The 14,120-nt window shown below is 44.0% G+C and overlaps 2 protein-coding genes across 4 annotated transcripts in view; one reads left to right on the top strand and one right to left on the bottom strand.

The window, feature by feature from the left end:
* Positions 1 to 1,409, top strand: part of GPSM2 (G protein signaling modulator 2) — a 17,330-nt gene extending 15,921 nt beyond the window's left edge. For all 3 annotated transcript variants that reach the window (XM_069862558.1, XM_069862556.1, XM_069862557.1), the window contains 2 exons: positions 18 to 235; positions 844 to 1,409. In XM_069862558.1, coding sequence (XP_069718659.1) covers positions 18 to 235; positions 844 to 1,008 — 383 coding nt within the window. In that variant the 3' untranslated portion in view covers positions 1,009 to 1,409. The remainder of the gene's footprint in view (positions 1 to 17; positions 236 to 843) is intronic.
* The window catches only part of CLCC1 (chloride channel CLIC like 1), a 17,396-nt gene extending 3,470 nt beyond the window's left edge, over positions 1 to 13,926 (bottom strand). Inside the window, exons 1-11 of the mRNA XM_069862560.1 lie at positions 13,838 to 13,926; positions 13,618 to 13,749; positions 11,205 to 11,300; positions 10,193 to 10,300; positions 8,489 to 8,710; positions 6,980 to 7,120; positions 5,844 to 5,937; positions 4,635 to 4,732; positions 4,405 to 4,551; positions 3,702 to 3,956; positions 2,948 to 3,188 (exon numbers count right to left, since the gene is read on the bottom strand). Of these exons, the coding sequence (XP_069718661.1) occupies positions 2,967 to 3,188; positions 3,702 to 3,956; positions 4,405 to 4,551; positions 4,635 to 4,732; positions 5,844 to 5,937; positions 6,980 to 7,120; positions 8,489 to 8,710; positions 10,193 to 10,300; positions 11,205 to 11,300; positions 13,618 to 13,749; positions 13,838 to 13,849 (1,527 nt within the window). The 5' untranslated portion in view covers positions 13,850 to 13,926 and the 3' untranslated portion in view covers positions 2,948 to 2,966. The remainder of the gene's footprint in view (positions 1 to 2,947; positions 3,189 to 3,701; positions 3,957 to 4,404; positions 4,552 to 4,634; positions 4,733 to 5,843; positions 5,938 to 6,979; positions 7,121 to 8,488; positions 8,711 to 10,192; positions 10,301 to 11,204; positions 11,301 to 13,617; positions 13,750 to 13,837) is intronic.
* Between the last annotated feature and the right edge of the window lie 194 nt (positions 13,927 to 14,120).

Below are 14,120 nucleotides of genomic sequence, written 5' to 3'. Positions count from 1 at the left end.
TTCTTTCTCCTCCTCAGCTTTTTCTACTTCTGTAGTCTCACCCCACACAGATGAGTTTCTTGACCTCCTTGCTAGCTCGCAGAGCCGCCGGCTCGATGACCAGCGTGCGAGCTTTAGTAATCTGCCTGGGCTTCGCCTCAATCAACACAACAGTCAGTCAGTCCTGGGGCACCTCATGGCAAGTAACAACAGGGAACTTGATGACGACTTCTTCGATATATTGATAAAATGCCAGGTACGCTTTGTACAGGAATCCTGCAGAATCTAAGCCCTTGGGGATTTGATTTGTGCATTCTGCTCTTTGATTTCTTCAAGTAAGCCACCTTGTTTATCATGTGGTTTAAGACAAATTGATTTGGTGGATGAGGTAGAACATAAATGAAAAAATGGGTTTTTTAACAGTTCTTCCTTATTTTGGTTTTGGGGTTTTTCCCAAGTTACTGAGTGTCTTGTAAGTATAATTGTGGTATTTATACCATGTTAACCATTTAAAGTAACAAGTGCTAAGAAAGTTGAAGGAAAACAAGAGGCTATTAAAACCATTTGACATATTCCTTTGAAGAAAAAGTGGTTAGATCTGGCTTGTTAGGGGGGCATTTGATGTACCAGGAATCCTAACTTAGCGAATACCAGAATTCAGTATCGCAGTTTTAGGAGTGAGAATTATCCTCATTCTAAGTATGTTACATTTAAATAAAAGTTCACAGCAATGTATAAGTGAGGGCTCGGATTGTCCATTACAGCATAGTGTAGATATACAACAGTTTTTCACTCATATCATTCACTTTTTTTATTCTATCTATTTGTGCAAAGATGCAGCTGTATTGCTTGTTCTGTCTGCAGGGTTCCAGGCTGGACGATCAACGATGTGCTCCTCCATCATCTGCAAAAGGACCAACTGTACCAGATGAGGATTTTTTCAGCCTGATTTTGCGATCACAAGCTAAGAGAATGGATGAACAAAGAGTCCATTTACCCTCAGCTATAAAGGGACCACCTTCTACCTGAAGAAAGAAACAGATGTGTACGGTACAGTAGCATCCTAGGTAGTATTTTTTTTTTTTTTGCTGGAAAAACAAACCTGCCTTTTTGCAGAAGATGGCGATGTATAGTTTTGTCCCCTTTCCAATCATTTTTGTATAAATAGCAGCAGCATCACACTTGTGACCAGTAGTTAGAGTTGCTGCTGCTCTTTGCCACTGGCAGCTGCTTCTGGCAGTGTCTGAGGCACCAGTTACCGGATCTCCCTCCCAACTGCTTCCAGTCTATGAACAGTCATGATTTTTTTGCCTGTCGGGGTACTCACTGCTGTCTCAATCCGTCTCAGTCTAGTGTAAGACCTAAATTTGTATGTTCTTTGTAAAGAAAACTTGATGTTCCTCCCTCCCAATTTGTTTTCTTTTATACATTTTTTAAAAATTAAAAAAAGAATTATTGAACAATCGCTTCAGTGCTGAGTCTGTCTGTGCAGAAACACAGTTTGGGAGAAAATAATTCTTATTAGAACAAACAAACAAACAACAAGCCCTAGTTTTAATTCTGTTTAATACAAAAACTAAACTTTTCAAAATACAGTAGGGTTTCTTGGTTAATATTTAGTTAAGCGTTGCCTGTGTCACTCAGCACAGTTTTACGAAGATAACTTGTTTTTAAGGAGCAGCTGCCCATGCTGTTCTGCAGTTTGCGTGGTCACGTCCACCCCCAGCAGCCGTCCACGCACTGGGGAATCGCAGGGGGTGCAGGTACTTGGCATAAGCTACCACAGACCTCAGGTAATTCCTGCCCTAAGTGAATTTAAGAAGGTAAAACCAAAATGTACAAAGTTACCTTTTGTAAGTGAATTTAAGAAGGTACAAAACGGATGGATGCTGGTGATTACCTGGCCTTAATTTCTCCTCCTCCTCTCAGGAAGGAGGTGTTAGGGTAGATCCTGGGAACAACAGTTTTAACTTGGTCTTCCCTTCAGCAGAAGAGACCTGTCCTGACGTTGTTCTTGGGAACCCTGAGGGCTGTATTTTGTTTTAAATGTATGTATCTTTAGTTAGAAGCCACGGATTTTAACACTGGGGCAGCAAACTGTTCCCTTCAGCTATTTATAAATGATATCTTTTTTTAATTGACGTATTATATCCCTAGAGAAGAATGTACAGTTAATTTTAGCTTCAGAGTAAAATGGCATTGTAAGAATAAACAAGCACAGCCTCTACATAATTCGAACTATTTTATGATTATTCAGTTTTACAAGCATTCTCCTGCAGCTTTTCTAGCACTGAAATTGAATCCTACTGAGACTGAAACTGCCCTCCTTCTGCTTTTAAGAAGAAATGCCAGAATATTTTTCCAAAAACCATGTGTTACTATCAGTTTATGGTGCTGATTTTTGGTACTTTGACTTAATGCTTCTTGTTCCCTGTTTAACTTTGAACTGCCCTAGAAAAAAATCTGATACAACATCAGTTTCTTTGTCCTCTGCAAATTATTAATATCATCAAGCTGTCCCGCAGCAAACTGATTTTAAAGACCATGAAACTAAAGATAGTCCTGAGACATCAATCAGAGCTGCGATCAGTCTTACATGAATATCAGCAACTTTCTTTGGGCTGTTTGTTGGGCACTTACCCGATCGTGTGTGTGTTTGCTACATCACAGAGTACCAGTGCTCTCCTGCCACCGAGTATCCAGTTTTACTTAAAACTTACTACACAAACTTATTTCAGACACCCCACAAGCCTGTTTTCTTTGCCACTTCACGTCAAATTCCAGAAGTAGTGCGGATACTTGGTGTCTCAGTTCTTAAAACTCTACCTACCTGTCAGCTGTGCTGACTGAAGCTCTGACTGAAGAGGAGTTCCCATCACCTTACTGAGCCTGTTTTCTAGGTTTGAGAACTAGAGCAGAACTAGCAAGTATGTGACAACTAGAGATTAGAGAAAAAGAGAAAACTTACAGCAGGGCGTGGGGCTTCCTCAGTCTCCTTCCTGTGAGTCACACGCGCTGCTCTTCTCTTCACACGGTTCCATTGCAGAACTTTTCCCTTCAAGGTTTTTATGAGGATCACAATTTTCAGCCATCTCTTGCTCTGCTTTGCCTGTCTCCTGCTTCTGCTGCTCTAATGTGTGTTCTTCAGTAAGGTTTTCAGCTGTGATGCTTCCTAGTCTACAAACTTCAGACTCAGGGTGCAATCTATTCTGTAAAAATTAATAATAAGCTATTAAGCAATCAAACCAAAGCACTGGCATCTATTGTTTCAGGTGCATCCTCAGCTCAAGGGGCAGAACTCCCCCAAAGCACGACTGGTATCTTTTTCTCCTGGGGAAACAAGTAAATAAACACAATCTGAGCTATAAGTCTGGTTTTAATTTTCTACAGTTTACAGGAAAGTCAGCTGTGCTTTGTTTCCCCCGCTTTGTCTGTGTGTGATCATTATTGCCCAGGCTGACAAAAGTACTGATCTCTCAAAACAGACATTATTTAAGTTATTACTATAAAAGTGGAGTTTAAATTCAGTAGTTTCTGCCAGACAGCCAGTGCACAGTATTTTTTTCTGGAGCAAAACATGCCCAAGATACCTCTACCAAACTGCTCTGTAGGAGAACAGGTACTTCCTTAACTCCTCTCTCCCCAGGATTGCACGTTCTAGCAGATGATGTGGAACTCTGTTAAATGTAATCCCAGCTCAAAGAGCACAAGGGCTAACGTACACCAGGTTCTGGTTTGGGAGGCTCTTCTACTTGAGTGTCTAGGTCATCGCTTGCATGCACGTCAGGGCTTCTGCTGCCGTTTCCTGGTCTCACAGGAGCATCTCCTCTGTCGTAAGGTCCTCTACAAACATACGGAAGCTTCTGCTGCCCAAAGTCTATTTTCTCCTGGTGACTCTCAGGAGGAAGACTTTTCTTCTGAGAAGATGTTAAGTATCTCAACACAGACACCGATGATCCTGCACCGTAGCAGAAGGCCTGGGGATAGTGGGGAAAGAACAAAACACCAAATATTTGCAGCCTACAGATTTCTTTGGTGCTACAGCACAGATGCTGAGGGCTCTAACAATGCTTTAGGGTACAAAATGTGTCATTGTATAATGACACAAGGAAGAAATGGGAACTAAGCTGAAAGAAACTGTCACAGAGTCCAAGATCTTAAGCAGTTTCATACTATTTTACCCCCCTGGGGGAGTGGGGTTGAAATGCGGTTTAAATATACAAATTTATCTGTTTTAATTGCTGAACCAACTGTACTGTAAAGATTTTGTCAAGAAATAATTCCCTTGTAGAAATAATTTCATGTGTGCTAAGCAATCTGCTCAGTAGTACAGATAGGAAATAAATAATATAATAAATAATAATGCTTAAATATAAGTAAGCTTAATATATTAAAAAAACACAAACACCATAAATGTATACAAACCACAACAGCCAGAGCCATCATAATCAGCACTGGAATCTGCAGGACAAATGGTATCTCCTTCATTAGTGCTTTGATGAATTCCCCAATCCCTTGTCCTACATGCTTCAAAGGCTCTGTTACAAAGTTGGTGAAAGTAATTGCCAATGCCTAGAAAAATACAAATAGAAAAATAGTGTAGTCACTGACTGACTGCAAAGAAGCATGAATGGTCTCCTCAGGGCTGGCGCTACCTTTGTTGGTGGAACGAGCAAAACGGGGTTTACTAGCAGGGTTTCATAGTACTTCTGGCAGGGGTCATCCTGAAACGTCCATTTACTTCGGAGCCATTCTGCGGGCAGAGCAGAGACAAATTCTTACCACTTTTAAAAATGTGGTTTGTGACACAGCAGTAATGCAGAAAGTAGCATTTCAGTTCTACGTGGAAGAGAGCTCTTCTAGACATGGTTCAAAACTCAAGAGTTATTTTTAAGTCTAAGATGAGCTTGGCCATACTGTTTATCTAGTCAGAGGGGTGCATGAAGGAGAAGGAAGGCTGGAAAAGAGAAGCAGCTGAAGTTCTCCCATGTTTAGTCAAGGTAATTCTCTTTATTAGAACAACTTACTCCATTAGAAGCCTGAGAAGAAAAATAAGTCTTGTCTGTGGGAACTGTTTTCAGCACTACTTATTAGCACATTTTATCCACAGCTGCTGAAACAAAAGTAATTCTGAGTGTTGCTACTCATTGCCAGGCTGAAAGATTAAAAATGCATATTCTGCTTGAGAGATTTCAAGAGACTATTTTAGTTATAAGCAGAAAGCCTAACTCCTTAAGGGAGCTTCGAGTTACAAACAAGTGATTTATGACATCAGTGTTTATGTAGTTTGATTTTAGTGCAGTCAGAACATAAACGATTGAAATTTGACATAAACAGAACAATCAACCAATGAATTCTGAAGGGAAAACCATAACAAGTACTTGTTAAGAGCTGCCATCAATGACCTGCCTGCTACTGCACTGGATAATAAATAATGGCTAATTAAAACCAAATCAGCTTTCTCTATAAAAATAACAAAATGAGAGTAACCAGTTACAGATCCAGTTTCTGGAGTCCTTTGTACTCACAGGCCTGCAAGATGAAAAAGTCTGTTTCTTGAATTCTGCCCTCCTATCTCCAGTAACCCACACTGAACGGGACTGGGGAGGGGAGCTGGTAAAATACTTGCAGGGTAAGTTGCAAGAAAAAGAAGACCAAGCATGACATGCTGTTTTGTGATCAGCTTTCCTTCAAATGCCTGGTAAAGAAAGTCTTGTGGAATGCAAAAAATGGTATAACTGCAGAATTGCTGAAGAAGAATCAGCGTGCGACATCATGAAGAAATGAGAGTATTCTTGGATTCTGTTACTGAAGTAGTTTGTGATCTTAAAATGCTATTACAAAATAATGAAGTAAGTATTTACCAATAAGACTCCCCCTCCAGTCCAACTTCTCAGCGCAGACGTTATCAAACTGCCCCATTTTTGCAATTTCTGCTTGATGCTGTGCGAAGGACACCTGCAGGGCAACAAGGAGGACGTGTGAAACACAAACCGCGATGGTGCTGGGCACAGAACACCTGCATCCACGCAGCACTGCACCTCAGCTGATGGGGTTTGCTCTTTCACGTTTGGGATACTTATCCAGGTAAATCTGTATAAGAAAAGTTTGCTACCCGAACAATTCAACAGAGCTAGATTCTAAGTACTTCCTGGGAATGGATAAAGGCTTCCAAGACAGCCACCTCAAAGTTATTCTCCAAACAGACTGAATCATCAAAGAAGTAAACTTCAATATTCAAAGATAAAGGTTCAGGGCAAATGGTATCTTGTTTCCTTACAATGTTTCCAGATTAAAACCAGAGACAGCTGCCACATAATTACTAATTAAAACATCAGGACAATCGCTTCTATTTTTTTAAATCATTCCCATTAACAAATACCTGTATTCAGTATAATTTTGCCTTACGCTTTGCAAGTAATAATAAAATAGAAAAAATTAAGTCAAATCCTGTGTTGAACTCAGTCTAAGCCCTCGGCGGGGCCATCACCTCATGGTTAAGGACCATCTGGCTCTCTGCTGTTCGGGGTCTCACCAGTGCAGTCAAATTCTGATGACAAGATGCGAGGACTGACATTTTCTGGCTGGGCAGCATAAATTCCTCCTCAGCAAAACCAGTATCATTAACAGTCAGCTACTTTGTCTTGATTAAGGAAGCATTTCTGTCTGGTCTGTCACATCTTAAATACAATTTTAGCCAGGGAATCTTTTTCTACCAAGCTGCTTTAGACAAGAATTCACTGTGATTGTGAAATCAGTTCTACTGCTTTATGAATTTCATGCACCTCTGCAGCAGGATAAAAGCTGCCAGGGTTTCTTTTGTTCTTTAAGTCTAATACATCCATCAATGTGCAAAATAAAAATAAAACATTCATCCCTTTACTTATTTTGCAGTGAATTGCTGTTTTCAATAAACAAACTGAAAGAACTAAATAACCTTTAACTCCCTCATAACTAAAATTTTAAGCCTAAAAGCCATCAGGATTTCAGAAGAGCTTACCTTATACAAGTAAAGCCAATTCCATGCAAAACTGATGAGAAAACTTATTAGCAAAATACGTTTTAGCTGGACAAACCAATGAATGCGTGTCCAGAGCTCTGTAGCTATTACAGTGACAACGCACGCTAAGCACAACAGTATCTGAAAAAGAAAACAGGAAAAAAGTGTGATCCAGACTTGGAGTTTTCCAAGCTTACTGCTCGTACACATGAAGGAAATTGCAACTTTTGTTTTTACCTGCCTCATTTACACAGAAGAGTTGAGATATTTTTTCCTTGCTTTCACAACATATCTGCAGCTGTTACAAGGCAGAAGAGTTCCATGGTATCATGAACAGTCATTCCTATCACAGCCTTGCCTTGCAGTTGCTCACTTCTCTGCTATGATACTTAGTTATTTCTTCCTTACCATACTTATCACCTTACCAAGCTGACATAATTCAGTGCCTGAGCAGTATGTGCCTGCTATGAACCACAGAGCCACCACTGCTAATTCCTGCAGTTTGGTTAAGGCAACAGTACAGTTGGGTAACAGCAGTGAGACTCGGAGAAGCACTTCACAGTCTCTTTCCATCTGAGGACCCCAAATAGCAAGGTTACGCTACTGACAGCTACCTTCTTTCATTTGGCTTCCATGGACCCCCTCAAAACTCGGCAACTTACAAGACTGTGTCAGCATAAAATGCTACAATCAGAATCCAAGGAAAAGACCTTGGATATCATTGACTCCAACCGTATCTGTCCACTAGTGAATCATAGAATCACTAGGTTGGAAAAGACCCATTGGATCATTGAGTCCAACCATTCCTATCAATCACTAAACCATGCCCCTCAGCACCTCATCTACTCACCTTTTAAACACCTCCAGGGATGGTGACTCAACCACCTCCCTGGGGAGCCTGTTCCAGTGCTTGATAACCCTTTCTGTGAAGAAATTTTTCCTAATGTCCAGTCTGAACCTCCCCTAGTGGAGCTTGAGGCCATTCCCTCCTGTCCCCTGCCAACTCCCTCCCCTCCACAACCTCCTTTCAGGTAGTTGTGGAGAGCAATAAGGTCTCCCCTCAGCCTTCTCATCTCCAGGCTAAACAACCCCAGCTCTCTTAGCTGCTCATCATGAGACTTGTTCTCCAGCCCCTTCACCAGTGTCGTTGTTCCTCTCTGGACTCGCTCCAGAGCCTCAATGTCTGTCTTGTACTGAGGGCCCCAGAACTACACACAGCACTCGAGGTGTGACATCACCAGCACAGAGTAAAGAGGGAGAATCACCCCCCTGGTCCTGTTGGCAGCACCATTTCTGATACAAGCCAAAATGCTGTTCAGTTCTTAATTCAATGAATACGTCATCTCTACCTTCAGCAACACGAAACATGAAACTTACTCACACTAAGTTCAATGGAGAGAACTGCTTTACGTTTGGAGTTCATATGGTCACATTCATTGGCTAGGCTTGCACAAAGAAACAGAGAAAACAGCAATGAAACAAAGCAGAAAACTTTTCTTCGTCTCTTACCAGAAACACATTATATAGCTCAATTCCAAAAGTGTCTTCAAATCTCCAGTGCCAAGCTTTGTGATCATGGTGCTTAAAATTGATCAAAATATCACTAAGTGCATCATCCACAGCACCCGACTGCCAAGTTTCCTCATTGAGAAACCGTAGGATCTGCAAATAGGTCTGTTTTGTAAGGATGATCTCAGCATCATAATGGACTTGGTCCACGTTCTCCTCAGGCTGAATTAAAAGCAAAGCAAAACAACGGTTAAAAGCTGCTTATTTGGAAATAGAAGTACACACTGGAAATCGTATCCCTGTGCAAAAAACTGGTATGTACCACGTTATGCACCAGCACCTTTTTGAAGCAGAGTGCAGGATGAAGACATGGGACCAGGAGCAGACTATGATTCTATAACCCTTTTGTTCCTTCTTCTGAACTATATAAAACACTAATTCAACTCATGTGTACTCTTTCGATTCTACAGGAAAAACTTAAAAAATGAAGAGGATTATTTCTCCCCTTATTAAAATTTTAGAACCACTTCTCATTAACAATGAGAATTATTTCCCCAGTCATGGCTGGGGAATGCAGACAGAAGCCACTACCTACAGAAATAAGAAATTTTACATGGATAAGTACAATATTCTTTACTTTTATTCCTCTGCCTCCGAATAGACAAAAAAATATTGCCAAAGACAATATAATGTAGAAAGTAGTAAGGAGATTCTTACATGTAAGCGCTAACTGGCTGCTATTCCTAGACTACCAATTTGATACAGTTAAAATAAAGGCCTTGGAGACAAACTAACAAAATCAGTTTCTTTAAGGTTTACAACCATTAAGGTGAACTGAACAGGGTATTCCTACAGCTGCATCCCAGCAATAACGACACACGTTGCATTCACACAGTCTTCCTTTGGGTGCTCTACAGACAAACAGCACTGGTCTCTCCTGAGCAAACGCTGCTCGCTAACAGCGACACAGGATGCACAAAGCTCTGCAGAGGGGAGACCTCATCACTCTCTGCAACTACCTGAAAGGAGGTCACACCGTGGTGGGCTGCTCCCAAGTAATAAGCAATAGGACAAGAGGAAATGGCCTCACGTCACGCCAAGGAAGGTTTAGATGGGCTATTAGGAAAAATTTCTTTACCAAAAAAGTGGTGAATCATAGAATCACTAAGTTGGAAAAGACCCACTGGATCATCCAGTCCAACCATTCCTATCAGTCACTAAACCATGTCCCTCAGCACCTCGTCCACCCGTGCCTTAAACACCTCCAGGGAAGGTGAATCAACCACCTCCCTGGGCAGCCTGTTCCAGTGCCCAATGACCCTTTCCATGAAATATTTTTTTCCTAATGTCCAGCCTGAACCTCCCCTGGCAGAGCTTGAGGCCATTCCCTCTCGTCCTGTCCCCTGTTACTTGGGAGAAGAGGCACTGACACAGGCTGCCCAGGGAGGTGGTGGAGTTCAAAAAACACATGTAGACGTGGCACTTTGGGAAGTAGTTTAGTAGGCGCGGTGGTGGTGGGCTGATGGCTTGATGACCTTAGAGGTCTTTTCCAACCTTAATGATTCTACAATTCTATCACTTTTTCCTTTGCAATTCAGTTCCCCTCATTTTAATTTAAAAATAATTAATCAATACTTGATAACAGTGAAAAACATGTAATAATATGAATTTTAATTAATTTTTAAGGACTGTTCAAATACTTACAAGGCCAAGTTTTCCAGCTTCATTTAAAATCTTATTCAAGTATCGCTTAAAAATATAAAAGCTACGGCTTTCACGTGATTTGGCATTCCTCTTCTCACACTCTGCAATCTGCAACACAAAGACATTTTATTCACTTCTTGCTCAAACCAGTTTGCTCACAGGAGTGAAAAAAAAACCCTAGCAACATGTTGAACTCAGGCACGTTTCTCTAGTTTAGCCACAATTCTGTGATCAGTGCACCAGACAGAAAGCGCAGGCAGTTCCTGGAGATGGTACGTTCCATGGGACTGGGCCGTACTGGAGGTGTCAGATCTGCTAATAACATGGTTTGACTACTACCCTCAGTAAACCTAGAAAAAACAGAAGATCTGGATCTCCTTAGAATTTAAAAAAAAAACTCAAACACCCCCCCCCAAAACCTCAGCCACCTGTAAAAACTAGTAACGAACTAAAACAGCATTAATATTCCATATCCTATTGGCTCTTCAAATGGCTGAGGGAGGCAAGAGCCCCAGCAGCTAGAGAAACATCACAGCACCCTCTTCATCTCGGGGGAAGCTGCAGCAAGGGGTCCTACAGCAGCTTCTGAGCCGCAGCACTGCACATCACAGCCACAAACGTGTTCTCTGTGCCCACAATGCACCCCTTAAAATCCCACAGAAATCAACAGCTTGAAAATGAAAGGTCAGGTTTTCCAGCATTTGGCAGCACGGGGCGACGTCAACACCAGGTGTTTAACCTGTTGACACCAGAGAGAAGCAGGCAGCTCCTATCAACCTCTGTTACACGGTAAACAGCTTGGGAAACCAACCACGGGAAGCAGAGCAGTAATTTGGAACCGAGCTGAAACCACTTCCAGTCTCTGCTCTGAATAAAGAGTTTCCCCCTGCACGATCCACGGTCTCTCATCAATTACGCCAGGAATTCCCCTGTTCAATGCTATCCAGAAAGGCACCGTCAGGAAGCACAAACTTTAAAATGCTGGAAAATACTCCGAAGTTCCATGACAAACCTTCTGTTGCAAGGAATCTACTTCCCTGGAACAACTCAGTAACATTTCAGAGCCGACTGTATCCACCGTCTTATCCTCAGAGTCGTGATAGTTTGCCTAAAATTACATAAGAAAAAGATTTTTATAATCAAAGAATTTGATTGTATGCTATGCTTCTGTGGTCAGACCACTTTAAAAGGAGCAAAGTAGTGAAAACCTAAATGCTGGTCTTTCCTGCTAGAACCGCTTCAGCATTGCCTCTCTGCTGTTACTTTAGGCTCCAAACCGACAACTGCTTTAAGTTTAAATAAATGCACATTGCCTCCAACAGGAGCGGTGCTGCCCTGTCCTCCCCCACCTGCCCTTTCCCCTCCTCCAGTGCTGCTGAGCCACCCAGGGCAGCAGATTAGATAATGGGACTGGCTAAAGACCGACTCGGGAAGCAAAGGGGCAGCTTCCAGCCTGCCACATCCCCAGTGCAGCTGGCCACGCAGCCAGACTGAAAGTAAACACACAACCCCATTCTGGGTTACGTGCCTTTCCTTTCCCAGTCCCTCTTCACCCTGAAACAACACCTCTTTTAACTTTTTCCGTTAATTGCTCAGACTCGGTGCTAGCAGCGCTGCTCTGACACAGCCAGGCGTGCACATGGAGGAAAGACTCCAAAAGGAAGCTCGGTGTCACACGGATCGGTGAACTCATGCTGACGAGAGGATCTGCGAGCTCGGCTGGCCCACACAGCCTGCAAACCTAAAACCTCTCACTCCAGAGCAGAGAAGAAATTCTGAAATGAATGATTAACCCAAAGCAGCCATTCTTCTCCTTTATGACATGGTTCTATTTTCACAGGAGACAACAGTAAAACTCCTAATATTTTTTATAAGAGCTGAAGCAGTTGGGCACCAAATTTAAGGGCACCAAATTTAAAATTTAAAATTCACAGCTTGCTGCTGAATTTTGAGGATGCTGATGGCTATTGGGTGGACTTGGGGCAGGTGGGGGCTGCGAAGGAGCTCTGCAGAGAGAAATAACACAGTTCGTGGTGTTTTAAGAAAATTTTCAGAGTATTATGTTCTGAGGCATTAAAGTGGTATTATTTAGGACTGAGACCAAACTTGAAAGCTGAAGAATGACAAAAATCAAGGGTGCCCATGCAGCGAACCACAGTTTACAGAGCCACGTGTGCACCTAAACTGGCTAAACAATATGCTTCTCATGGTACATGTAGAGTCCATCCCTCATACAAGACAACAAAGTATGACTGACCTTGTTAAAACTATCATTTCATATTTCATCTTCTCCCCAACATTCAAAAACTATTAACGGTGCAGCACTCGATCCGTATCCTGATCCCCCTTCTGAAAACTCTGATGCCCAGCCTTGCAAAACACCACTGACTTCCATAATATTCTCTCACAATAAATGAGCTTTATTCTCATATTGCTGGGGAACTGGGTAATTCCAGCAGACTATGGTTCTTGAGCTTAACTCCCCCAGCTTTCCTCAGCTAGGAACTTAAATTTCAGGGTACTTAACACTACACTTCAAAAATGAGCAAAAGCTTCTCAACTCAGTATTTACTGGAGAAATGACCCAGGGAGCCCCAGTGGCATCAACCTCAGCCCCTGTCCAGGGAAAGACAAGCAGTGCGGCTCCTGGGATGAGGTGGCTGTGGGATGGGAACTTGGCAGTGAAAGGCCCTGAGTCAATTACCTACAATAGTACAGACTGACATTGTTTCCTTGCAGTTCCAACAATGGACACACAGCCCTTTTCTGTGTACAGATCCACACACAACCTTGTAAGAGTTTAGAAAGGCCATAATTCTACCTTTGTCTAATATCACAATTCAAGAGCAACCATCCTCATCCGGAGCACTGTGTCCAGTTCTGGAATCCCCAGTGTAAGAAGGACATGGAGCTGTTGGAATGGGTCCAGAGGAGGCTACAAGGATGGTCAGAGGGCTGCAGCAGCTTCTGTATGAGGACAGGCTGAGAGAGTTGGGCTTGTTCGGCCTGGAGAAGGCTCCAAGGAGACCTTATAGCGACCTTCCAGTAGGTGGAGGGGCTACAGGAAAGCTGGGGAGGGGCTGTTCACAAAGGTTTGTGGTGATAGGACTAAGGGCAATGACTACAAACTGGAGAGGGGCAGATTTAGGCTAGACATAAGGAGGAATTTCTTCACCATGAGGGCGGTGAGGCCCTGGCCCAGGCTGCCCAGGGAAGCTGTGGCTGCCCCATCCCTGGGGGTGTTCAGGGCCAGGCTGGATGGGCCTGGGGCGGCCTGTGCTGTGGGGGGTGTCCCTGCCCAGGGCAGGGGTGGGACTGGATGGGCTTTAAGGTCCCTTCCAACCCAAACTATTCTGTGATTCTATCCAGCAGCCCGTGCCTGTCGGGCTGTTTGGGAGAGACCCGTATCCGCGGACTCTCTGTACCGTGTAGGGTCTCCTCATCTTTCCCGACGCCGCGTCGTAGTTCAGCATGTCCGTGGGGTCGATCCACTCGTCGTCCCGCGCTGCGGCCGCCGCCAGCGCCGCGCTCAGCACCAGCGGGAGCAGCACCCGGCGCTGCGGGAACAACAGCCACACCTTTAGCCGGGGACGCGCCGCGCAGGCCCCGACGCGATCTCGCGACACACGAACAGCGCTCAGATACCCGGCTCTCCATGAAGCAGCTCGAGCTTCGCTCCTGTACAGCGGCCGTCGCCCCGCGCTGCGGGCCCAGCTCCCGGCACGGAGCGCGGCCCGGGGCCCGCGGATCCGCCTCCCGCCCCGGCCCCGCCTCCCTCGGCCCCAGCGCCCCGCGGCGGCGGCCCGGACAGAGGCGGGCGCGGAGCCGCCGCCCCGGAGCCCGCGAGAGCCCCGGGACTCCCTGCGGAAAAGCGGCGGGGGGTGCGCGGCGCCAGCCCCGGGACCCGCGGGTGAGCGGCGAGAGCCCC

Source organism: Phaenicophaeus curvirostris, chromosome 8, assembly GCF_032191515.1.
Source record: "Phaenicophaeus curvirostris isolate KB17595 chromosome 8, BPBGC_Pcur_1.0, whole genome shotgun sequence".
Lineage (NCBI taxonomy): Eukaryota > Metazoa > Chordata > Aves > Cuculiformes > Cuculidae > Phaenicophaeus > Phaenicophaeus curvirostris.
The sequence above is the reverse complement of the archived record's forward strand: the minus strand, read 5'-3'. Positions and strand labels throughout refer to the sequence as shown.